A 27,268-nucleotide genomic window follows, 5' to 3' on the forward strand; every position below is an offset into this window, starting at 1 on the left:
TTGCGGTGAGCGGGGGCTACTCTTTGTTGCAGTGTGCGGGCTTCTCATTGTGGTGGCTTCTCTTGTTGCAGAGCACAGGCTCTAGGTGCGTGGGCTTCAATAGTTGCAGCACGCAGGCTCAGCAGTTGTGGCTCATGGGCTCTAGAGTGCAGGCTCAGTAGTTGTGGCGCACAGGCTTAGTTGCTCCGTGGCATGTGGGATCTTCCAGGACCAGGGATTGAACCCGTGTTTCCTGCATTGGCAGGCAGATTCTTAACCACTGCACCACCAGGGAAGTCCCCCAGAATGTTTGTTTATATATATATATATATATTCTTTTTCATATTCTTTTCCATTATCGGTTGGAACTATTGAATATAGTTCCCTGTGCCAATTTGTTGTTCTTAATGGTGAAAAACTGAATGCTACTCCCCTAAGATTAGGAAAATGGAAAGGATGTCTGCTTTCACTAGTTCTGTTCATTATTGTATGGAAGGTTCTAGCTTGTGCAGCAAGGCAAGAAAAAGAAATAAAAGACACCCTGATTGCAGTGGAAGAAGTAAAGCTATCATTCTTCATAGGAGAGGACTCATTTTACCTGATTTCAAGACTAATGATAAAGATTCAGTAATCAGGATACTGTGATATTGGTTGAAGATAGACAAATAGATGAGTGGAATGGGAAGAACCAAGAAATTGACCCACCCAACTATGGTCAGTAGAATTTTGATATAAGTGCCAAAGCACTTCAGCGGGAATGGATAATCTTTTTTTTTTAAATAAATTTATTTATTTATTATATATATATTTTTTTGGCTGTGTTGGATCTTCGTTGCTGCCCGTGGGCTTTCTCTAGTTGCGGCGAGCGGGGGCTACTCTTTGTTGGGGTGTGCGGGCTACTCAGTGCAGTGGCTTCTCTTGTTGCGGAGCACGGGCTCTAGGCCACGTGGGCTTCAGTAGTTGCAGTACACGGGCTCCGTAGTTGTGGCTCACGGGCTCCAGAACGCAGACTCAGTAGTTGTGGCTTACGGGCTTAGTTGCTCTGCGGCATGTGGGATTTTCCCAGACCAGGGCTCGAACCCATGTCCCCTGCATTGGCAGGCGGATTCTTAACCACTGTGCTACCAGGGAAGTCCCAATGGATAATATTTTTAACAAAAAGTTCTGGAATAATTTAGATAGCCACTTGTCAAAAAGCAAAAACAAAAACCTCCTGAACCTCTACTTATTTCTTGCTGTGTACAAAAATTAACTTGAGGGCTTCCCTGGTGGCGCAGTGGTTGGGAGTCCACCTGCCGATGCTAGGGGATGTGGGTTCGTGTCCCGGTCCGGGAGGATCCCACATGCTGCGGAGCGGCTGGGCCCGTGAACCATGGCCGCTGAGCCTGCGCGTCCGGAGCACACAGGCTCCGCAACGGGAGAGGCCACAGCAGTGAGAGGCCCGCGTACCGGAAAAAAAAAAAAAAAAAAAAAAAAAAAAAAAATTAACTTGAAATTAATCATAGGCCTAAATGTAAGAATTAAACCTATGAAACTTACAGCAGAAAACATAGGAGAAAATTATAGTGACCTTGAGTTTGTCAGAGAGTTCTTAAATACAACACAAAAAACACTAATTGTAAAAGATAAATCAGATATTTGGACTTCATTAAAATCGAAACTTTTGCTTTCCCAAAGTACTGTCAAGAAAATGAAAAAGCAAGCCAGACTGGGAGAAAATATTTGCAAGTTACACATTTGACAAAGGACTTGTATTCAGAATATGTGAGGAACTCAATTCAATTAAAATTGGATACAGGATTTGAATTAGTCACCTCAGAAAAGAAGGTATGTGAATTGCAAATAAGCTCTTGAGAAGATGATCAGCATCATTAGGAGAATGCAGATTTAATCTATAATGAGGTACCATTACATGTGTACTAGAACAGCTAAAAGTGTTGACAAGGAGGTAGAGCAACTGGAACTCTCCTGCATTAGAGATGAACATGTAAAACAGTACAGCCCAGTCATTCCAGTCCCATGTGTTTACCCAAGATCAGTAAAAGGATATATCCACACAAGAATGTTTATACCAATGTTTTCAGTCACGATAAGCAAAAAATGTGGAAACAGTCCAAATGTCTATCAGCAGATGAATGGCTAAACAAAATGTGATATATTCATGCAGTGGAATACTACTCAGCAATAAAAAGGAATGAACTCTTGGCACACTCAACAACACGGACAAAAAGTGACAAAAAAGCAGATCAGCAGTCGCCTGAGCGTGGGAGGCCCTAGTTGGGGGTGGGGGGGCAGAGGGAGGGATCACAGTGGGGCACGAGGAACTGGTAGCGATGACCAGTGTGCTCATTTTCCAGCTCATTTATAGGTGTAAATATGTCAAATCTTATCAAATTGCCATGTGCCAAGTGAGTAAGAGAGGGAAAGCATGTTTTAAATCATTCTCGGTTGTGTTCAGGTTTCTCTCTCAGCTTGAAATACTTGCTTTTGCTGTCCACCTTTTGTCCCAGATCGTATAAGAAATGCCTTAAACCTGTAGGATATTTCTAAAGGAAAAGTTACAACAGTGGATCCAACTTTAATTTGGTGGGCATTGGTTCCTTGTGTGATGTCAATATTTCTTAGCGCATAGGACAATTTGAATTCCTCTGAGCTGAGAAGTTTCGAAATTGGCAGCGAGAGCTAAAATGATTCCTTACGTCATAGAATAAGGAAGTCTGACACAAAGGGGTGTGCACGGGGGTGACTGAGCAGCTGTATGTTACTTATTCATCTCCATATTCCTCAGAGCCCAGTTGGTACACAGGCTAGTCCTGAGGGTGTGCCTGAGCTGGGGACATCTAGGAGGGAGCCGACAACAAGGATATTTAAATTCACCCAGAGCAAGTTAAGAGGGATTTGATTCAGCCTGGGATGTTTAGGGCAGGGACAGACTAATCTTACCATTAGGTTCCAGGACTGTTCAGGCCCCTTGGGAATTTTTCTAAAGAGGGAATAAAAAGCCAGTGTTTGTTGATGTCCCCATACTTTTCTCGTATGTATCCCTTCTAGCCTTAGTCCTCTATCTGGCAATTTGCTCTGGGGCTTTCTCTAGGATTTTTGTGGAGTTGGAGAATTGAAGGACTGTTCCTTATGTACCTCTGTTGTCTTTTTCTTCAGTCGCTAATTAAATCACAGATCTCTATAAATGTGACAGGTTAACAAGTGTCCTTGAAGCCACTCTCTGATGTGGCTGAATAAGATGCCTGCTTCTTTGCATTCATTAGTGTGTGTGTGTGTATGTAAGTATTTAGATCAGATCCCTTGTTAGAGAATGTTAGTGTATTACAGTCATAGAAATTGGATTTTGTAAATGTGTTGTCCATTATTTTTAGCCTTGCCACGTACCTTTCAGTTTTCTGACTCTCCTTCTGTCCCACTTCTTCTCTACAGGAAGAGAGACTATAATGTAGAGAGGAGCTCTTAGACTGGGAGCCTGGGCATCTCTCTCTGTGGGTGTAAGTGAACTTGTGCAGGATGGGACAAGTGAATGACTGTGGTCTGATCCATCACTGGCAGCCTTTGGCAAGCCATATCTATTTTAAAGTCTCCTGGGCTTCCTATCCCTTTGTGGGAGTGTTATAGCATTTGGTAGACAAACAACTCAGTGGAGCTGTCCACTGAGGATGCTAGCTGTGTAGTTGTTTGCTGGGCCCAGGTTCAAAAAGGTGGACCACTTTTAGACTTCATTCTAGCCTAGCCCCAGCAAATTTATGCAGTGTACAGTATTTATTTCGTAAAACATTTTGATATACTGGGAGAAAGAGGAGGTGAAATTCAAACCTGCTGGTTTTGTTATTTGCAAACATCTCTGCCCAAAGGTGTGTATTGGGAGGGTTCAAACAGTTTTTGGATCTTCTTGAGATCTATTTTTGGTGCTGCTGTTCTTCCTGTTTCCTTCTCCAGTAGCTATTAGACATCTACCAAAACTACTTGGCATTTATGTTAGTTTTTAACATTCATAAGAATATAATTTTTCTTGAATCTGTTTCTTCTGCTAGGCAACTAGGCAAACTTTCAAAAAATATAACACTTCTGACTTAGGAACTATTCGGGGACATGTGCCCCTCATTAATTTATTTGTGAGCATGGGCTTCAGTACTCTTTGATAAATATTCAGTGTCTAGAACTGGGAAATATTTTTCTTCTTGTTTATACAACTCCATCCCTTATTAATCACAGTAGTTCTCCCATTCAGCCGATGGGGCTTGTCTGAATGTCATTCTTCCAAATTCAGTTCCATCTGGGAAATGAAGACTCTTCAGAGCTTTCTCAGCTCTCTCTTTGTCTCTGAGTCTTAGTGCATCTTTCTCTGTGTCTTTGTTCCCTCCGTGACTCACAAGCACTGCAGCACACCATCCTTCCTGGATTGGCATTAAGTTTATCTTTGAGGACTTAGCTTATGTTTATAGAGTAGTATTTTCTTACTAGAAAAGTCATTCTTTTTAAAAAAAATAAATTTATTTATTTTATTTATTTATTTTTGGCTGTGTTGGGTCTTCGTTGCTGTGCACAGGCTTTCCCTAGTTGGGGTGAGCGGGGGCTACTCTTCATTGCAGTGCACGGGTTTCTCATTGCGGTGGCTTCTCTTGTTGCGGAGCACAGGCTCTGGGCGTGCGGGCTTCAGTAGTTGTGGCTCGCGGGCTCTAGAGTGCAGGCTCAGTAGTTGTGGCACATGGGCTTAGTTGCTCCGTGGCATGTGGGATCTTCCCGGACCAGGGTTTGAACCCGTGTCCCCTGCATTGGCAGGCGGATTCTCAACAACTGCGCCACCAGGGAAGCCCAAGTCATTCATTTTTAATTGTCTCCTTAATAGTAAATGTACATTAAATATCTGTAGGAGGAAGAATATGAGTGGCTAATTCCATTAAAACTGATTAGTTTCATTAAATGCTAGATCTTGAATGTTATCTTTCTATATCAGTCTATAATATTTTTTTCTTAGTGTACTTAAATTAACTCTCGCATTCATGAAAATCTTGAAGCCATTTCTGTTTTAAATGTAAAATTAAATTGTGAAGGATATAGCAGAAAAAACTTAGGTTATAAGTTTTTTCAGGAAAAAACTCTTCTTCACCTATATTAAAAGGGACATGTGGAGCAGATGTGGTAGTTCTTATCATGATTGCATTACTGCAGGTTTCAGATTCTCTCAATTATAAATTAGATTGTTTCCCTATAATTATTCTCTGTTGTCCAAGTAATTTATCTGGTATGCTGATGAGTAGCAAAAAAGCCCATTTCTTTAAGACTAAAATGTTTGCTTCTGTTTGTTGCAGGAAAACCTCACAGCACTGGTAGCTCTGAACGGATTCAGCTCTCAGGAATGTATAATGTCCGTAAAGGCAAAATGCAGTTGCCAGTGAACCGATGGACCAGACGCCAAGTTATCCTGTGTGGGACCTGCCTAATAGTATCATCTGTGAAAGACAGCTTGACCGGAAAGATGCATGTTCTGCCACTAATTGGTGGGAAAGTAAGTTTAAAACAAACCAAATACTAACAGATTTCCCAGTGTCATTAAGAAGCTTACTTTGAGTCATTTCTGTAATAAGGGATAGATGGGTTTTTTTTTTTTAAAGAATTTCAATTAAAAAAAAATCTATTTATGTATTTATTTATTTTGGCTGTGCTGGGTCTTAATTGCAGCACGCAGGATCTTCATGGCGACACGTGGGATCTTTTAGTTGTGGCATGGGGGCTGTTAGTTGTGGCATGCATGCGGTATCTAGTTCCCTGACCAGGGATCGAACCTAGGCCCCCTGCATTGGGAGTGTGGAGTCTTACCCACTGGACCACCAGGGAAGTCCCAGGGGTAGGTGGTTTTTGACTCATCATTCCTGTTGTGCCTCCACCAGTGGACATTTTTGGTTGGTGGGGTTTTGGAAAATAACAATGCCATTGGCTCACGTGAAGCCCTGGTTATGTTCACTTCTTAGTACATGCACCTTAACTATGTGACTGAAAATAGAGCAACTAGAATTTCACTGTTATATTTCAGACTGTAGGTGATAAATTATTATTTATGAGAAGATGTCTTTTGATATTGTGAGCATGTATTTTATAGTATAGTACGGTGATCCCCAAGTCCATGACCTTAGGATCATTCAGGCGTGCTTATCAAAGGTTAGACTCTAGCAGGAATCTGTGATCCCGCTTTGCCTTACCTCTCTGTTTGTGTTTAGTGACCAGTGGGGTTAGTACTTTTAGTTTATCACTATAGCTAGTCATGATTTTTGAACCTGAAATGCTACTCATTTCAGAGAAAACCTGTGATACAGCTGATAGATATTTCCAACATACTGGCTGCTTTTCTTTGGGCATGTTAACTATTTTATTCCTATCATTTATAAAATATCAACAGAAAGAACAAGATTGCTTAGGAAGATATTACATTCTTTTCTTTGCCAGATTTATTTAGAAACTCCAAGCACTGGTAGGGGTATCATTAGCATAATTAGATGTCAGTATTTCCTGATTTTTAAATGATATGATAATCTGTTAATAAAAGGAAAGGTAAATTTGGATGAAGAAATGGGTTTTTGGAAATCGGGGGCATATTAAAAATTTTTTTCTTGATCGTTACTTGATCGTTTAAAAAAAATAGATTTGGCTAGTCTGTGAGGTGTGTTTAGGTCTATTTCATTCACCCATTTTGAAACCATGGCTTCTTAACTTCTATCTGAGCATTGAAGAATTAGTGATAGTTTATTACTGAAGATCTTGTCCTTTGGATGGATCTGAAAACTTAGTCATCATTATTACTTCCATTAACTCATCATTAAAAATGCATATTTAATGTTTCATGCCCTGATAGATCAACAATCTGTTTCTTTCTTCTCTATGGTGTTAGGCATTTGCATGGGCAAATTTAATATAACTATTTATTAAATATCCTCTGTGGGGAAGCCACTTTGCTTGGCGTCCCAGAAATACCAAGATGGGTAAGTCACCATCTCTGCCTTTGAATAGCTTATAATTACTATCTAGAAATGAAGGATGGACACAATATCTGCTCTACGAGAGGTGCAAAAAAGTAGCCTGGAAGATAAGTGGAAGAGATTACATTTTGTCGGGGGAATCAGGGGATTTTGTGATGAAGGAGGTAGCAATTATGATAGAACTTGAAGGGTGAAAAATCTCTTGACATATAAAGGAGATGGTCAGAAAGATTATTGTGCTCAGAGAAGCAGAGGCAGGGAAGCAGTGGAATGTTCAGGTAAGGTGAGAGAAGATCCAGTTATAATTGGCATTTTTATTCAGAGCTAGAGACTTGTTCTGTTTCCCAGGCCTATTACTGGATGTACTTCTACCATTGAGTGAATAGAAAGTTAACAGCTTCTTTTTCTCACAGACAAAGCTTGTAGAACCTGTTTTGTGCTACACCTTTAAAAATAATTGAGTATGTTGAAAAATTATATTAACCAAGTTAGGAAAAAATAATTCACTCTTTGCAATGTGAGTTTTCATTAATGTTTGTCTTTCCTTTTCTCATTCTGTTCTGTTGTTAAAGGAAAATCTGAGAGTAAATGGAAAGGGTTTTTTTGTTTTTGTTTTTGTTTTCTAATTTATATAAAAGAGCTAGAAATGAGGTGTGAGATAGATGCTATAATTGCTGTGATAATCAATTTTGACACACTACTTGAGCATGATCATTAGTTTACGTTTTCAAATGTAGAATTCAAATATGAAGTTAAATAAAGCTCTGTTAAAGTTTAATTGTTGAAAAACATTTGTTTAATAAGTTTTTATTCATGTACAATTATTATATTTAATTTCTTCTTTAAAATTGAACATAAATTTTTAGATAACTTATTTACATTAATACTTTATGTAATATTTGTTAAGCTGTGAGGCATAATAAGCTGAGTAACTGTTAACTTACTACTCAGTTTAGGAAGTACAGCAGCATCAATACCAGTGTCTCTACCTGAGTTCTCTTTGCATCTGTCCCATTGCCTCCTCCTACCCCAGAGGAATCCACTGTCCTAGAATATGTATTCATCATTTGCTTACTTTTTTGAAATAAGTTTTATCATATAACTATGTTTTGCTTGTTTTGATCTTAATAAAAATGGTATCATCCTGTTTGTAGTTTTCTGTGATTGAATTTTTTCACTCATTATTATGTTTCATAATAAGATTCCATATTACTTGCTATGTATGGTTTTCATTTCTGTATAATGTTCCACTCTGTAAATGTTCCAAATTTCTAAAATTTCTTAAGTAATTTTCTTGTTGATTGACATTTGGGTTGCTTCTAGTTTTCTGTTATATATAGTGCTCTTGAGATAGTCTTATTTTGATATGCCTCCTGCTTTACAAGTAGTTTTTCTAGAGCAGCAGTTCTCAACTCTTGTCGCTGTGCCTGAAGGGGACATTTGGTAATTTGTGCAAGTGTTTTGATTGTCAAATGATTGGGTAGTCAGTTGATGTAAGCTAAGTTATGCTGTGGTAACAAAACCTCCAGATCTCAGGTACATATCATAACAGTTATTTCTCACTCACACTATTTGTCCAGTGTGGGTGGGTGGAGATTTCTTTTTTCAAGTAATTATGTACGAACCCAGCCTGATGGGGGTTCTTTTCTCTTATAATATTTGTAACACGTGGCTTCCTTTGCTGCTTAGGCAGAAGAGGTAACTGGAGGGTCATTAGCTGGCTCTTGTGTATCTGGTTGTAGAAGTGACACATGCCACTTCTGCTCATGGCTTATTGGCCAGAACTAGTCACATGACTCCATCTTAATTGCAAAGGTTCTGGGAAAAGTAGATAGTGTGTTTGGTTAATACTAGTATCTTTTGCTGCAAGGGGACACTATTGGCATCTACAGGGCAGGGGCTCAGAGAGTAAAGTGTCATGCAAAAATATTAGACAGTCCTGCATAATGTACACAAGGAACTGTTCAATCCAAAATTCCTATAATGACCTCCTTGAGAAATATTGCTCTTAAGAGTGCAGTCACTGGGCTATAGGACATATATGCACATTTACTTTTACAAGATGATATCCAATTGTTTTCCAAGGTTGTTGCACCATATGCTCATATCGGTGTACATTTCTCTACATCTTTGCCAAACTTTATTGAGGTATAATTGATATACAACATACTGCACATTTTGGTAACAATTTGATAACTGTATTATACTTCCATGAGTACAGTTTGCCAGATAGTCCCCTTGTGCTCCTTTGTACCCTTCTGTCCCTACTTTTCTGCTCACTCCTACCCATTCCCAAAAAACACTGCCTGATTTCTGTCAATATGGATTAGTTTAAATAGCATTTTTATAAAATTATATTTTCTCTTTGGTGTATAGAAATGTGGTTGATTTTTTTAGTGTTAATCTTATATCCAGCCACCTTGCTAAATTTTCTTATTTATTCTAATGTCTCTAGATTCTTTGGAGTTTGCTATGTAGCTGATCATCTCATATTCAAATAATGGCAATTTTCTTTCTTCCTCAATACATTTCTTTGTCTTATTGCCATGGCCAGGACTCTAGTACAGTATTGAACAGAAAAAGTAAGGTAAGAGAGTGATATCTCGTCATTAACATTGAAGTGTGCCTTACATAAATATCCTTTGTTGGCCTAAGTGAGTTCTTTGTGTTCTTAGTTTGCTTAGAGTTTTTATCATGAATGGTGCATGGGTGGAGAATGTCATCAAATGCTTTTTCTGCAACTGTGGTGGTGATCATATGGTTTTCTTCTTTAATCTGTTAATGTGATTAATGACTTTATAGTTCCAATAACGTTAAACCATCTTTCCTTTCCTGAGGTAAATCCAACTTTTGTTCTTGATATATTTTTTTCTGTATTGCTGGATTCTGATGCAACATTTTGTTCAAGATAAGTGTTCATGACTAAGGTTGGCCTGTAATTTTCCTTTCTTTTACTGTTCTGATCTGTTTTTGGTTATACTGGCCTCATAGAATAGGCTGGGGTCTTTTTCTTCTTTTCTCGTTTGGTGGATGAGTTTGCACAAGTTTGCAATGATCTATTTCTTGGAACTTTGATAAAACTCACCTACGAAACCATATGAGCCTGATATTTTCTTGGTAATTAAAAAAATATTCATTTTCTTAAATGGTAATAAGACTATTTAGGCCTGTTTTTTTCCCCTTGATTTAGTGTTGGTAAAATAAATTTTTCTAAAAATTTGCCACAAAATTATTTATAATTTTTTAATCCCTGCTTAATCTGTTGTGTCTCCCTTTTCATTATTAATATTTATGTCTTCAATTGATATCATTGATCAATATCAATTGATATTCAATTTTATTAGCCTTTTCAGAGAATTGCTGTTTTGCTTTGTTAATATTCTCTATTGTATATTTGGTTTTCATTTCTTTCTTTTTTTAAAATTTCTTTTTTCTTTTTTAATTTTTTAATTTTTTGGCTGCGTTGGGTCTTTGTTGCTGCACACGGGCTTTCTCTAGTTGTGGTGAGCGGGGGCTACTCTTCATTGCGGTGCACAGGCTTCTCATTGTGGTGGCTTCTCTTGTTGCGGAGCACAGGCTCTAGGGTGCGCGGGCTTCAGTAGTTATGGCACGCAGGCTCAGCAGTTGTGGCATGTGGACTCAGGAGTTGTGGCTAGCCGGCTCTAGAGTGCAGACTCAGTAGTCGTGGTGCACGGGCTTAGTTGCTCCGTGGCATGTGGGATCTTCCCAGAACAGGGCTTGAACCCGTGTCCCCTGCACTGGCAGGCAGATTCTTAACCACTGCGCCACCAGCGAAGTCCTGGTTTTCATTTCATTAACTTCTGCTTTTTATTATCACCTTCATTCTGCTTTGAGTTCGCTTCGTTTTTGTTTTTGATGTTTTTTCCCTAAGTTCTTGAGACACATACCAATTAAATTAATTTTCTGCCTTCTTTTCTAATATGAGTATTTAAAATTATAAATTTCCCTCTGTGTACCTGCTTTTGTTACATTCCATAAATTTCAGTACGTAGTATTTTTAATGGTTTAGTGCTAAGAATTTCTATGTTTTGATTACAAATTCTTTTTTTTACCTGTGAGTTGTTTAGAAATGTATTAACTTTCTAAATGTAGATTTTTAATTGATTTATTATTGATTTTTAACTTGATTTTATTTTGGTCCCAGAATGTAGTCTGTGTGATCTTTCTGAAGTTTTTTACACTTTCACTGTGACTTGGTTTGTGGTCATTTTTGTAAATGAAATATAGGAAACATTCATTCTGTAAGTAAAACATAAGAGTTAGTGTAATATCATGTTACTTTATTGTTTGGACTTTTTCTCCTTATTGAAAGAATTTACTGGGAGTGGAAATTTGATTTGACTATATCGCTGCATTATTGAGACTTGAAATTTCTTATGGTAGGGTTTTATTTCAGGTTAATCTCAATTTCACAATAAGCTAAAAGAAGAAAACTTATTTAACATGTTTGAAGACCTCTTTTAATAAAAGGTTGTAATTCAGAGTAATACAAAAGTCCCCTAAGTAGAAATTCACCTGCAGTAAAAATTCTTAAGTAAAATCTTCAGTAAAAGTCCTCCTTAAGAGGAAGTAAGAACCTCAGCACCCTATTGTGAGGGTATAGAAGGATAAAAAAGGGAGTCTGTTACAATTTTAAACAGGAAGAAGAGAATTTCACTGTTGTGGGGAAATCTGTTGAAGGTAATAGTCCCCTTTTTGGTTTCCTTGTAATTCAAATTGGTTGGTCAGACTTAGGAACTTACATGCTTTAAGTAGTAAGAGGCACGCATAAAGAGATAGGTGCAAAGCTGTGCAGGCTCACTGGTCTAAGGGACAGTTAATGAGCTCGGTAAATGTCCTGCTTTCTCACTTGTTTTTGTCACTCTTTGTTTTTATAGGTAGAAGAAGTGAAAAAACACCAGCACTGTTTAGCATTTAGCTCCTCTGGACCCCAAAGCCAGACTTACTACATTTGTTTTGATACGTTCACAGAGTATTTAAGGTGGCTTCGACAAGTCTCCAAGGTAAGCATTTAACCAAGAATTTTGTTCAGCTTCTGGCTGGGTAAAGAGTTGCTTCTGTTTTACAAAATACAGTTATACACTCATTTTTTTTTTTTTCCCAGATACTGCCAGTAGTTAGCAATTTTCAGTCTTTTTAAAAGCTCATTTTGGTGAAAAGTAGCTTTTTAAAAATTGTGTTTTATTTGCCCGTTTTGTTTATACTTAAAAAAGAATTCAGTGTGTAGACTGTCATTATTATCTTAATGTTGTAGAGAAGGAACATGAGGTTGAGAATATTTAAGGGACTGGCGCAGGGTAGGACAACTACAAAACCACAAAATACCCAGAGAATCGTTACAAATTTCCCCTTTCCCTCTGACCATTTTTTCTTATAATGAGTCTAATCTTGTACCATCTCCCTTTCACCTTTTCAATTTCTGCCTTTTGCATGGTTTGATTTCTTTTTTCGTCTTAATTATTTTTACCATTTTATAGTCCTCTGTTTAAATAAGATTACCATGACCCATGAAACAAAATACCTCTGTGTGTGTGTGTGTGTGTGTGTGTGTGTGTGTGTGTGTGTGTGTGTGTGTGTGTACTGGAACCCACAATAAACTGATAAATAAGATAAAGAAATGCTGGTATTTCAGGTGTTGTGTGTGAGAACGTTTTTATATCACATTTGTAGAATTATGTACAGTGGGTTAGATGGCAGTACTTTGTGCCTTGGTTTTGGGTGTGTTTATGAAATGATGAAACCTCCCTAGGGGGCAGAAGCATTACAGTGGAATTTGCTTTCATATTTTTGAATTTATAATCCAGTTTGTTATTCAAGTTCAGTGTGATTCAGACTGCTGCATGATGTAATTATTTGTCAAGTGAATGAATAAGGAATAACTTTGTAGAGCAGTTAAGAGAAAATTAGAGAATAATGTCTAGAAAGTCTTTTTGACATACTGGGCGCATTTGAATTATCAGGGGGAGAAAACTGTGTTCTCTGATTATACAATATACTTAGGAACATTAGTTTCTCCTTTTAGGAAGAAGCAATGGACAGAGTTTAGGTTGATAGGACTTTGAATATTCTCCCAACCTAGTAGGCAAATGGAGGTTCTAAACGTACAGGACAGCACCCCTACTAGAGAAAATGGGAAAGATGACACTTCTCCTTCAGACTTGCATGTAGAATTAATGTGATATTAGAGACAACTAGTATATCTGTCTAGTTGTTTTAAAATTACTCTTGTTGCAAATGTGAGGAGACAAATATTATATAATATCGTGCTTTTAACATTAAGTGGTTGTATGGGTTCAAAGCAATACGTCAATGGCCCATACTCTATTCAGAATAAAATGCCAAACTATGGTCAAACTGCAGTTTAAATTTCTTTCTATATGGAGATGTTGATTTTTTAAGTAAACTTTTTTTTCAGAGTAATCTTCTATTTACAGAAAAGTTGCAAGGACAGTATAGAGAGTTTCTGTATACTCCTCACTTGGTTTCCCAGACATCTAATACTACCATGATACATTTGTCAAAACTAAGAAACCAACATTAGTACGTCACTCTGAAATTATTTGGATTTCACTAGTTTTTCCATTAATGTTATTTTTCTGTTGCAAGATCTAATCCAGGGCACCACAGTGCACTTGGTTGTCATTTCTCCTTTGTCTCCCCTGATCTCTGACAGTTTTTCAGTCTTTCTGTGTTTTTCATGACCTTGACAGTTTGGGGGACGTTGTGGCCAGGTATTTTATAGAATGTCCTATATGGAGATGTTTTGACCTTTTATACCAAATGCAGTGTAATAGCTGCTTTACATTCTTTTTCGAACAAGTCAGAGGTATAAATTCTTAAACAAACATGGATAAGGATGTAAATAAAAGTTTATGTAAATTATCAAGCTTACCAATGACAGATTGCTTTGATTGAAACGATAATGACAGAAAGATTAATAGGTATTGAATTTAATAGTCTTGTATATTAAACATCCACACAATTGATAAATCACTGTTCTAAAGCCAGCAAGCATTTATTAAGCACCTTCTGTATGTCAGGTATGTATTTTATGCACTAGGATACAGCAAAGAACAAGTCCAATTTCCCTCTCTGGGTAGGACTTATACTGGAGAGACAAATGATAAATAAGTAAACAGAGAAGAAAGAAAATATCAGTTAATCATCATGCTATAATACAAAGTGATATGACAGAGAACGATGGGAGAGGAATAACTCTGAGGAGGGGACATTTAAACTGATACTTCAATGAACAAAATATCTGATTATTTGAAGATCTGGTGGGGGTAGCTTTGCAGGTAGTGGGAGAAGGGAGTGAGAGAGCCCTAAGACTGGAAGGAGGGATGGTGAAGGTCAGAGAAGACAAGGGTCTTCTGTTATAGAAGAGGATGAAAAGTCTGGATTTTGTCATTGGCATAATGGCAAGCCATTAAAGAGTTTTCTTCCAGAAGGTTCCATGATCTCACATCACATTGGCTGTTGTGTAGAGAATGGATTGTGGAGGGCAAGAATAGAAGCGGGGAGGCCTGACCGTCAAGAGGCTCTTGTGGTGTATTCTAGGCAAGAGGTGAAGGTGGAAATGGAGAGACGTGAACAGATGTGCTTTGGGGATCAAGTGACAGGTTTACTGATAAATTACATAAAGAGCATGAGGAAAAGGGAAACATAAAGAATGGCTTCTAGGTTCTTTGAATTGCTGTGTAGATTGTAGCCTCAGTCAGAAACTATAGCACGAATTAGACTCCATATCTGCGCCTTTAAAACTCTAGCAAAATACAGTTCTTCACTTCAAAGAGCTTCTGTTCCTAGGGAGACAGCAGAGAGGTGGAGTGCAAGAGGAAGATTATTAAATATCTCTTAAATAAGGTGTGAAAAATGTTGATTTCTAACTTGTGGCAGGTGATTGTAAATGTCACGTGTTAGCTTGGTTAGTACCCTTCCCTGTTGCTGGTTGGTTAATATGCCATTTCTATGGTCTAATAGGGTGGTGTCTCTGTAATGAGGCTCTCACCCCGATTATCCAAACCTTGAACTGCTTTAGACATCAGACCTCTCAGTAGGAGGGGGTGGGGGGGAGAATTGTGACACAGGAGCACATGATGGTGGCAGGATGAGGAACAGGAATGTTGGTGTGAGTTTCCCTTTTCCCTCATGGCTGTTAGGAACCATCTGATAGGTACGTGCTGAAATGTAATGTAGCTACACACATGTACATACACAAGACTGCAGCTTACATTTCACACTTCCAGGAGGGAGGGGGGACTTTGAGTTAATTACCTTAGGTTACTAGTATTCACAAGTACTCAACTGGTAGTTAACTGATATTAACTAGGAGGGACTTGAATCAGAACCTTAACCTCCTCTCCCTTCAGAACGGCTCTGAATGTTTGGGGAGGCCAAATGGTGTAGGAGTAAAGAGTTTGAGTCTCAACTAAGGAGACCTGGGTTCTAACATTTACTGGCCGTGTGACTGTATCTAAGTTTCTAAATTTTAAGCCTTTTCATTTGATAAAGGAAATAATAATAGCACTTACCTCTTAGTGCTTATATGAAATATGCATGTCATGGACTTACACTGGCACATAGTAAGTGTGTGTGTGTGTATGACTGACTAAATAAATACATAAATAAATAAATAGTTTTAGGACCATCATTCCTGCCATCATCACTGACTGGCTGGACAATATATTTTAAAAAATATGTTATCTGTTTTTATGTTTATTTTAAGCATAAGACACACATATGCTTAGTTTATCTGAACAAGGAAACTTCTCCCGCTCTTAACCAGGACAGCAACCTTTTGGGGTAAAGCAATTAAGCATGGCAGACACTGGGGAGAAAGATTTCTTCCTGAAAAGTCAGGGGTTGGGGATACAGGGCAAATATTTTAATAAATGCAGATTTTAGATACAGTGTCTTCCTTTTCGTCAACCCTAAAAACCAAAAACACATTTCAAAAACTGTTAGAAGTTGTTATACTTAGTGAATTAAAGGGGAAATGAGTTGTAAGGGTCTGTTTAAAGAGGTTAGGTGTTATAGGAGGAATAAGTGCTAGAACTCCCTATTTGGGTATGAAACCCATATAAAATATGGCCACACTCTTTAAACTTTGTATGTTGAGGAAAATCCTATGATAGGGTCTTTTCCTTTAACCCCACATCCTGGGAGGGTAGGTTGGGGCTGCTGGAAAGAGGATTAGAACTCGGTCCCTTTGGGATAATGTGTGTATGGGAAGCGTGGAGTGGCACCGGCTGACGGTCACAAGCCACTTCTGCTTCTAGCTTCCCCTTTCCATTGTCTGTTCTTCCTTGTATGTAGGTCTTAGGAAGGTATACAGTTTAGTCACACTCAGGGTTACTATGGAAACAGTTTCTTTTTCTTTTCTTCTTACTGAGGAACAAAACATTCACAGAATGGATTGTCCATATCCTGATGTTTAAATGAGGATTCATTTTAATAATTGTCTGAAAGAAAGACAAACCAACAACAGAAAGAAATATCTAAGTTTCTGATTCTTAATGACCATCCTCACCCCAGCGTGGGAAGACAAAAAGAAGCAAATTCCAATGATTTTTGAATTAAAATGAATTAGATAATTAATTTAAAATAAAAATTCTTTATTTTCAGTTTATGCTTCTGGATCTTAGCTACAAGAAAAATGTTATTCTTTGTTCTAATTTTATTGTTGACTTTGTGAACATATATGAAAGGTTATTAATTAGCCATGTTCTACCAAGACAGGCTCTTATATACTTATTATTTTTTAAACTTAATCTTAGCCCTTAGTATTGCTTGCCAAAATAACACCCGAGGCTGTCCGTTTAGCGTTTTTAATTTGGGGCGGGTGTTAGTGGTAGTTACTGTGGAAGAAATGGCTCCTTTGGGAGGATTACAATGTTGATTTTAAAGTCATCCCTGAAATATTAACGCACGGCACTCTTCAAAAATTCAGCAAACATTCCTGTTGTATGCTCTGTAGAAAGGACTCTGCTAGCTCAACGTGGGTACCTGTCCAGCGTGTCTTCAGAGTGGTTGGTGGGGCAGTGATGCGAGGGCAAGGGTAGTAGTTGAGGGAAGAACAGGAATTGCAGGAGCGCTCCAGTCAGGTGCACGAGTGACCTTACAGAGATGCTGCCCCGGCTGTCCCTCTTTGTGGCCCACTTTTTGGAGTACATTGGTTTTAGACATGTTGATTGATCCTGTGGATTCTCTTCAAGTGAATCTATAGCCTAAGTCGTACTTACTTTTAATTTAAAGTCTTAGTCACTTCTGGGACACTGTATTGTCCCACATTAAAGTTTGTTTCTTGATTTCAAGGAAGCTTAAAAGGGGATTTAGATCACTGATTTGGTGTTGTGCATGAATGTGGGGTTTTTTGTTTGTTTTTTGTTGTTTTTTTTCCATGTGAAAGGCATTTATTTCTTATTAGTTAATTAATTAATTAAAGTATGCATGAATGTGTTTTTAACTTTTCATTATGGAAAATGTCAAATATTTAGAAGTAGAGATAATACGCACACACCTATTACTCAGCTTCCCCAATTCTTAGCTTGTGGCCGGTTGTGTTATATGTATATGTTGTATGGCCCAGTGGTATAAGTTGACGCCTCATAAGGCCACTTAGTTTGTCCACATATCTCTTTCCTTGTTGATCAGTGGTTAACAGGCTGGCAGTTGCCAGCGATGGTGGCTATCACAGTGCTTATCTCTCTGGCTATCTTTCTTTTAGTATTAATCATAGTATTTTAATTCTAGGCAATCTTTTTTTTTTTTTTTTAATGAAAAAAAGTCACCACGTTGAAGTTTTGGTTGCCGTGATATTTTGGTTCACCCTTAATATGCATAGTGTAGGCAAGTCAGGGCAACATCTCATGCTGAATTAAAGATCACGTGAAATGATGAGTAAACATCACCCTTTAAATAAGAATAAGATATATGGTGAGTCACAGTTGAACTTTTGCTTTCATGTGCTTAAAAAGAGTGTTTTATTGTCCAGATTTTACTCAAAGAATACTTCACTAATCACAGAGTCAAATCAATCTGGTGGAATAGGATTGTTTCCAGCATATAAATTTGTGTCATTTGATGTAGTTGCAAGGAACCCTTTAAGATCACTTAGTCATCTTTTGCACATATTTACACATATTTTATCCCTTCATTTGAAGTGTAATTTAGGAAGTATTCTGCTTTTTGTCAGCATGGTTGGTCACTTGTCTTTTAGGGATTTTGCTGTTGCTGGTTACATTGGGATTATAAGGGTAAGAAGCTGTGCTCTCAATCCTGTTCTGCTAAGGAGTCTAGGGCTTAAAGGGGCTTTTTTTGAAAACCCTCCCTTCGCATTTTATACCCATTCTTTAGATAAAGAATCAAGGGCCATTTGACCATGACAATCTAGCAAGTCTGTGGCAGAATCTGAAGTAGAGTTGAGGGTCTGAGTGACATGGATTTTAGTTTATAAACTGTCACCCCAATCCCTAGAGAACTGCTCTTGTACCAGTTCTGTAGTGAAGATATGAGAAAAGTTTGGAAATTCAGTGTATGAAATATTTAGGTACAGGAAGCTTCAAGGAGGTAATGAGCAAGCTGAGTTTGAAGGATGAATAGGAGTTCACAACAAAGACAAGGGGAAAGAGCATTTCAAGGAGAGAGAAAATATCTACAAAGGTACAACTGTGTAAAATGTAAATGTGTAGTCATATCACAGATGTCTGAGCAATGTGAAAAAGGAAAAAATGGAAGCTAAAATTAAAAAGTACTGCCCAGGACTTCCCTGGTGGCGCAGTGGTTAAGAATCCACCTACCATTGCATGGGACATGGGTTCGATCCCTGGTCCGAGAAGATCCCACATGCTGCGGAGCAACTAAGCCCGTGCGCCATAACTACTGAGCCTGTGCTCTAGAGTTTGTGAGCCACAACTACTGAGCCCATGTGCCACAACTACTGAAGCCTGTGTGCCTAGAGCCCGTGCTCCGCAACAAGAGAAGCCACTGCAGTGAGAAGCCTGTGCACTGCAACGAAGAGTAGGTCCCACTCGCCGCAACTAGAGAAAGCCTGTGCACAGCAATGAAGACCCAACACAGCCATAAAAAAAAAAAAAAAAAATCTTAAAAAAAACAAAAGGACTGCCCATCTGGATAGTTTCCTGCTCATTCCATTTTATTTTCTTGGGAAATTTTGACTATGTTACCAAACATGATAATTAACTTTCCAGTATAGTTACACAAAAATTCATATTGTGGAATCTTTCCTTATTATAGATATAAATAGTTTATGAAATTAGGGAATTTAGAAATTCTGCTTTGAATTTAAACTAAAGATAAAGTATTTTGGATTACATTAAATTTTGTTTTTCTAATACGTAATACTGTGATTTAGTGAAAATATTAAAATGCTCTCTTTGCAATTATAATTATGCTTCATCTTATTTCCACATTGCTAATCCCTTCTTTTTTTTTCTATAGTAACTATTGGTTCTGAAATCCTAGTGAATATATTCCTAAAGAAGGGGTTTCTCCTTCATTCTAAGTCATTTCCATTTAAAATTATTTAAATTTATTTTCTTCAGAGTTTTTCAATCCACTTTTTTTTTTTTTTTTTTTTGTGGTATGCGGGCCTCCCTCTGCCGTGGCCTCTCCCGTTGCGGAGCACAGGCTCCGGACGCGCAGGCCCAGCGGCCACGGCTCACGGGCCCCGACGCTCCGCAGCATGTGGGATCCTCCCAGACCGGGGCGCAAACCCGGTTCCCCTGCATCGGCAGGCGGACGCGCAACCACTGCGCCACCAGGGAAGCCCCAATCCACTTTTATACAAATGAAAAAGATACCTAGTTTGCTTACTGTATCCTGACAGAAGCAGCATGCTTTGTGAAACAGTGCTGACTTGTGTACTTTACATGTTAAACTCATCCCGTGAGTCTCCATCTTCCCTTCTTCTGTCTTCCCACCCTCCCTCCCCTGTTCTGTCAACAGCTCTGTTGTTGTGGGGGGCAGAAGGTAGTGAAGGGGGAATGAGAGAATATTTATTCCACCTTTCCTCTGTGCTAGGCATTCTTCTAGGCTCCACTTCTAGCGTCAGGACTTCAGCAAATGGAAGAAATGTGTTCCTCATGTGTATTTTATCTGTATGTTGTTATCTTTAGTAAAATATGTTTTAGGTTTTAAGGGAGGAACATACAGCTGTGTTTTTTTGTTTGCTTTGTTTTAATAAATTTATCTATTTATTTGCTTTTGGGTGCACTGGGTCTTCGTTGCTATGCACGGGCTATCTTTAGTTGTGGCAATCTGGGACTACTCTTCGTTGCGGTGGCTTCTCTTGTTGTGGAGCACGGGCTCTAGGCACGCGGGCCTCAGTAGTTGTGGCGCATGGGCTCAGAAGTTGTGGCTCAGGGGCTGTAGAGTGCAGGCTCAGTAGCTGTGGCGCACGGGCTCAGTTGCTCCATGGCATATGGGATCCTCCCGGACCAGGGCTCGAACCCATGTTCCCTGCATTGGCAGGTGGACTCCTAACCACTGTGCCACCAGGGAAGTCCCTACAGCTGTGTTTTAAAGTTACAGCATGTTATTTTAAGATTGGGAAGTGGCCTTGTAAAGTAGTCGCCAAAAAGGTAATATTACTTGTAGTTTTCTGGAACGATTGCCTTAACAATTACTTGGCATTTTCTTTAAAAGTGTTCGTTAACCTTAAAGTCTAGTCATCATCAAGTGGCTCTTAGTTGAGAAAATTAGAATTTAAGATTTGAGAAGGACCTTGTGGACTCCCAGACTTACCTCCCTCCTAGAAAAGGTCTGCAGCCTTTCAGATACCTATAGTGTCTGACAAGACAGCTCTTCCTTAGAAGTGAGCTGAAGTCTTTATCCCTGTACCTTTGACTCACTGACCCTTGTTTTGCTCTCTGGTTTAACAAAAGGTAATCGTACTCACTCTCCTATTTGATAACCTCTAACTATTGAAGTTTCTATGATTTCTGTGCCCTCCCCCACCTCTTAGCAATCAATCTACTTTTAGGAGAAACATCTCTGGTAATTCCAACAATTTCGTCATCACTTGGTTTCCAGATCCCTTCTCTAGCTTTTTTTCTTTGGGTGCTCTGCAGTTTCTTGATATACCTGCAGGTACTATCTGATGAGCACAGAGTATGTGACCATTGTTTTCCTTGCTTTAGACATTATGTCCAAAGTGAGTTAGTTATTCGTTCATGAGGTCAACACCAAAATAAAAAGGCTCTTTGTTTTTCCCCCCAAATTGTTAATAGATATATTTTGTTAATAATAAAATCATTTAGCCGACTGAATTGATGCAGTAGTGACAACAAATAGTGATAACTAACATTTTAGTAACTTTTTTCTGTGTGCTAAGTGCTATTCTGGATGCTTTATAGTATCCCTGTGAGGTCGGTGCCCATAACATTGTGTGAGGTCGGGCTTTACAACAAAAGGAAATAACCTTTGAGGAGATATTATCATCTCCATTTTGCAGATGAGGAACTGAGATGTAAAGTATCCAGCACTGCTTTATGCAGGGAGTTCCTCTTCCTTGCTTTTTCTTTAATTGTACTTCCAATGTTTTACAGTGGCCTGAAGGGGCAAAACAAACCAAGATTCAAATAATAACTGAGATTTACTGAAAATGTCAAGGAGAAGTACTTCAAATACACAGTTGTCAGTAGAATCCAGGCAGCTCAGTATTAGAATAAAAGGTGATTTACCAGGCAGTCTATTGACTGGGGTGTGCTGCTAAGGACACTTGAGCATAGCCACTGATCACTGATCTTCTTAAATGATGACCAAGACGTATTTAGGAAATCTGAGATGCCTTCTGAGTCACCCAAAGCAAATTAAATTGGTTTCAGTGTTTAGGGGACTACTGTTGTCTAACTTCAAAAACTGGTCAAGTATTGCTATATCAGGAATTAACCAGATGATTAAGCAGATCTCTACAGCTGGTCGTCTTATATTTTTAAATCATTTTAATCTGAGTGTTTAGACCAATGTAAAAATACATAGTATCTTAAGAGTTTAGTTTCCGTGATATATTTACTTACCTTGGAAGACCCCAATATTTGTAACCCAGAGTATTGGATTATCTACAGCTGCTCTGAACAGTTAAATTCTTCTACTCACTGGTCTGATTTATTTTATAAAGTAAGGAATACTGGAATAATTGAAAAAATATCAGTGAACTCTGTATGTTAAACATACCAGATCTTGTGTGTTAGACTGGTACTTAACCAGTGAGATGTATGTGTCATTTGTATTTTAAATGGAAAACAAGTAGCCTGTTTCTAAGAGAGAATCATTTAAGTGTGCATTTATGTTACTTTTTTTTTTTTTTTTTTGCGGTACGCGGGCCTCTCACTGTTGTGGCCTCTCCCGTTGTGGAGCACAGGCTCCGGACGCGCAGGCTTGGCGGCCATGGCTCACGGGCCCAGCCGCTCCGCGGCATGTGGGATCCTCCCAGACCGGGGCACGAACCCGTGTCCCCTGCATCGGCAGGCGGACTCTCAATCACTGCGCCACCAGGGAAGCCCTATGTTACTTCTTTTAATAGAGAGTTAGAATGTAAGTTTTTTGTGGTTAGCAATCTTTTCCCTTCTCCTTTGCCGAGGAGATGCTCCCTTTGGGGGAGTGCTGCCGTGATGGAGCTCAGAGACACTCTCAGGTGATCATAGTCTAAAGAGCTTGTTTGCACATATTTTGCCAATAAGGAAATGAGGAAGGAACTCTGAGTTCAGATTTGATCTCCACCCAAGCCAAGCTCTATTTTTCTGTTCTTACTGAGAAACACAATGGGCTTTGTGTGTGTGGAAGGAAGATAACTGTTAGAGGGACACAGTTAGTGATTCTGGAGGCCGCGGGTACCATCTTCTCCGAGCCTCTCACACTCAGAGAGGGTGAGGTGCCAGGTGTGCGTTTCTAGTTTAGGCTGTGCCACGAGCTCATGGGACACATCCTGCAGCTCTGCCTGCTCCTGATGGTGGGGTGCCAGTCTCTGCACTGGTGCCTGGGAGTACCTGCCCATCTTGGTGCGTGAGGGGACCGTCACTGCTGGAACGGCCCGGGGAGCTCTGGGGTTTGTGTTCTCTGCTCTGTGTGTTCCTACCGCACCATTGCATGTGCGTTTTGGAATTATACTTGTTAGATGTCTGTGCCTTCAAGGGACCCATTTTTTGAAGACGAAATGTGCATCTCTCCAATATCAAGTCCAGTGTCTGTTTCATAAAGGCAAATGGTAGATACATGTTGAAGGGTGCACTCATCCCCTCTACTCACCTGCACAGAGAAGTCGGGATGCCTAGGAGGAACTCTTAGTCTAAATTTCTCAGTATTGGTTTTCTTTATTGTTATAGTCTGGTGCTTTGACAGTGAGCCATGTGTTTTATTTATTTGTTTGCTTATGTATCAATCAGTCATCTATCTAACGCTTCTCTTTTCTTTCTCTCTCTCTTCTTCTGTCTCCCTTCCCCCCCCCTTCCTTCCTTCTTTCCTTTCCCAGCCTGCAGCTCTCTCCGCACTCTTATTCTTTGGTCCCTTAACAATGTTTTAACTGGTGCCTTATAGTTTAGTAAAAGCCTGGTCTTAAGATCGTAGTCCCCTCCCTTCCCTGAATAATTTGCCCTCAGAGAGTTCCATCTTTCATTTTTGTCTGTCAATGATAGCCTCTCCACGTCTTCTTGTTTGTCTCCATTGATTTGATTACACCTGGTGGTTTGGAATGGTGTGTAAATTTGTGTATTTTATTTCTTGGGTTTAAAAATTTTTCATATCATTTACTCATTTAAGGCAAAGAAATGATAAAACACCAGAATTCCAGGTAGAATTTACTAAGTCCCAAATTGGCAGTTTGATATGCCCCTATTCGGACATTATTAATGTATATATTGTAATTAATTTTATAGGAAGGTTTTCTGCATCTGCTGTTAAACAGATTTTATAAAATGATAATTAGTACAGGATCAAGAAATGAGATGTCATTGTGAAAATGTCTGCAGTCAAATTAAGGCATTTCCTATATTTGTAGAATTTTTTTAAAGAAATGATTGCATGTTTTGGAGCAGTGACAGCTTAAAGTTTATTAAAATTGGAAATTTTTTGTTTGATATTATTATAAAACTTTATTGATGAGGATGAAATTGAAAATAAGTCATTAGAGTGCTTAGCTAAGAAAGATGAATAAACTCTATTCTAAATTTATATTCTCCTACTTCATGTCTTCCCAAAGCATTTTTGGGGGATGAGAATTAAAACTAAGTCAGTTGAGGTTAAGAATTTTTTACAGAAGTTTGGTAAACTCCCCAGAGACTATCCCTGTAGCCAGGGCATAGTTTCCCAAACCACTAAAGGCTAGGCCGGAGCAATTAATGACTCACAATGCCAGTTTACAGCAGTATTTTACTTTGCACAAGCGGAATTATTTGTGCTATTTCAGCTGCTTTGACCAAGCCTTTCAGAATCATTTTGTTCAATTTTGAGCATGCTTTGCACATAATAAGGATAAATACCGCTTCACTAAAGTACAGTGGGGACAAAAAAGTCACGTGAATGTTATTCTGAACTTTCCGTTGCTTATAAAAGAAGATTGTCCACTAAGTGAACATCAGGAATAATGTGAGTAATGCAGAGTGCAGTCCTGTTGCAAGGGAAGATGATAATTTTCAAAGCACGGAGGGGATAGGTTAGGGCTAGGATAGATATATTGGTTTAGAAATGCAACCCAGCTAGACTCAGAGCAGAGATACTTGATACAAGTGTGGTAACAGTTGGTAAAGAAACGACTCAGGAAAGTGTCAAGCTGAGTAGGATGTTAGAACTGTGTAGAAGCCCAGTAGGTAATCTGGAAAGTTTGTTGTTCACATTATCATTTTTATGGTTAATCTGCAATGGTCTTTGGGAAAAATATTTTGAGGGCCCAATGAGCTTTTGGTTCATATGTGTTCACAAGTCATTTGGAAAAAAAGACAACGTGAGCCAGTGATTGGGATTCGTATTCATTTTAATGTATCTCCGAAAGTATAGCGGTTTATGGGGGAAAAAAAATCCCATTTGATTTACTAACTCTAAATTATTAGCCTTAAAATTTTTTGGTGTTGTTAATATAAACTAGCACTGATTTCCCAAGCCATGGTTACTTGAACTGATCTTCTAAAACTTGAATCCATTCATGTGCGGTTCATTGATGGTCTGTGAGGGATGACATCACATCATCTTTGCTCTGGGCTGAGGGTTATGTTAGGATTTGATTGTGGCAATTAGAGGAGCCTCCCTTTGGGGAGGACTTGAACTGTGTTGGGGCCCTGACTCCATGGCATATGCTGTCATTCAAACTCTGCTGCTGCTTTCGCTGTGTGACCTTGGGCACACCCTTTAACCTTCATCTTTGAAATGGGGATAAGTCCTTATTATGCTGAGTTATTGTGAAGATTAAACTTAACATTACATCTAAAGAAGAGTGCCCCCTAAATGTTAGCTGCTATTATTATTGTTATTACTATTAGGGGAAAAAAAGCTAGAATAATAAAAGTCTACTTGCTCTGAGGTGTATACAGGTGGCTTTCTCTTTTTTTAAATTTCTTATCTTGAGGAGGATGTTAGTTTTAACAGGTGCTGTACAGGTGGGTCACAGCCTCTTTGGGTAGCCCTTTTGGTAGTTTTTTCATTTGGGAGTCCAGCAAAACCTCTTTGTGGTGGTGTCCTTAGGTGCCCAGGCTGATCTGGGGGAAAGCGTTTAAATCTCCCCTTTGTTTCAGGGCGTGGGACTGGGCAGAGGTGCAGCTAGTGGTAGTAGCTCTTGTGGTCGCCTTGGCCGCTCACTGCCCCACTGCCATCACGGCATGTCTAATTTCTGTTCTCGCTGTCCCTGTTCCGTTCTGCTGCGACTCCCACAGACCACGTTTGCTTGCTGTAGCTTTGTTACCGTGCTTTCCTCCCCCTTGTTTCCAGCAGGAACAGCTTGCGGTCCAGAATGAGGAAAGAAATCAAATGCGACTTGACATTTAATCATTATCTTGTAGCTGTCCAAAGAGAGTATTCAGTATGATGCTTCAGCTGCAATGGGATGTGTCCTCTACAGAGTAGTCCCCACCTGGAGGAATACACCAGATGGGTCAGATGCAAACTGGTGAGAAGGGAAGGCTTGTAAAGTAGTCCCCTGTCGTTCTTCCAGCAAATACTTCCTGAGGGTCGTACTAAGTGCTGAGCACAGGGCACATTGTGAACAAAATAGGCTCACATCCCTTCTTTATGAGCTTACAGTCAGAGACAGAGACTCTTCTGGAACCTTTCCATGACGGCCCATTTTGCTCACATGAAAAACCAGGATCTTTTTTTTTTTTTAATTTATTTTATTTATTTTTGGCTGCGTTGGGTCTTCGTTGCTGCGCCTGGGCTTTCTCTAGTTGCGGCGAGCGGGGGCTACTCTGTGTTGCAGCGCGCAGGCTTCTCATTGCGGTGGCTTCTCTTGTTGCGGAGCACGGGCTCTAGGCGCGTGGGCTTCAGCAGTTGTGGCACATGGGCTGAGTAGTTGTGGCTCGCGGGCCCTAGAGCGTAGGCTCAGTAGTTGTGGCGTACGGGCTTATTAGTTGCTCCGCAGCATGTGGGATCTTCCCAGACCAGGGCTGGAACCCACGTACCCTGCATTGGCAGGCGGATTCTTAACCACTGCGCCACCAGGGAAACCCAAAAAGCCGGAGTCTTTACAATAACCAAAAAGGCGGTGCAAGATCTGCTCCCCCTCAACCCCCTTACCTTTCTGACCTCATCAGAGGTCACTCTCCCCTGTCTTAACTGGTCTTCATGCTGTTCTTAGAACAGACCAGCCACACTCCTTTTTTAGGGCCTTTACACTGGCTACTTCCTCTACCTGAAGTGTTCTTCTAGATAAATCCTTTCAGCCAACTTCCTCATGTCCTTCAGGTCTAAGTGCCACCTTTTAAGTGAGGCCTATCCTGACCAACCTATATCAATTACAACCTACAACCTTCCCAACAATCCTGACCCCTTTTTCCTTGCTCTATTTTTTCCACAGTAGTTACCAGTTTTTAACATATCATATACTTACTTGTGAGATAAGTTTAAGGAGGGCAGGGATCTTCTTATTGTTTACTGAAGCATACTAAGGGCTTACCTAGGTCAGTAATAGGCATATAGTTGGTATTCAATAAACATGTTGAATGAATGAAAATGAAAAGTACTATGGAAAAGAATTAAGAAGGGTGTGGGCTTCCCTGGTGACGCAGTGGTTGAGGGCCCGCCTGCCGATGCAGGGGACACGGGTTCGTGCCCCGGTCCGGGAA

At 39.4% G+C, this 27,268-nt stretch overlaps 1 protein-coding gene across 1 annotated transcript in view; it reads left to right on the plus strand.

The window, feature by feature from the left end:
• The window catches only part of PHLPP1 (PH domain and leucine rich repeat protein phosphatase 1), a 221,102-nt gene that overhangs the window by 110,410 nt on the left and 83,424 nt on the right, over positions 1–27,268 (plus strand). Inside the window, exons 2-3 of the mRNA XM_007116467.4 lie at positions 5,298–5,494; positions 11,858–11,983. Coding sequence (XP_007116529.2) covers positions 5,298–5,494; positions 11,858–11,983 — 323 coding nt within the window. The remainder of the gene's footprint in view (positions 1–5,297; positions 5,495–11,857; positions 11,984–27,268) is intronic.

Source organism: Physeter macrocephalus, chromosome 19 (assembly GCF_002837175.3).
Source record: "Physeter macrocephalus isolate SW-GA chromosome 19, ASM283717v5, whole genome shotgun sequence".
NCBI lineage: Eukaryota > Metazoa > Chordata > Mammalia > Artiodactyla > Physeteridae > Physeter > Physeter macrocephalus.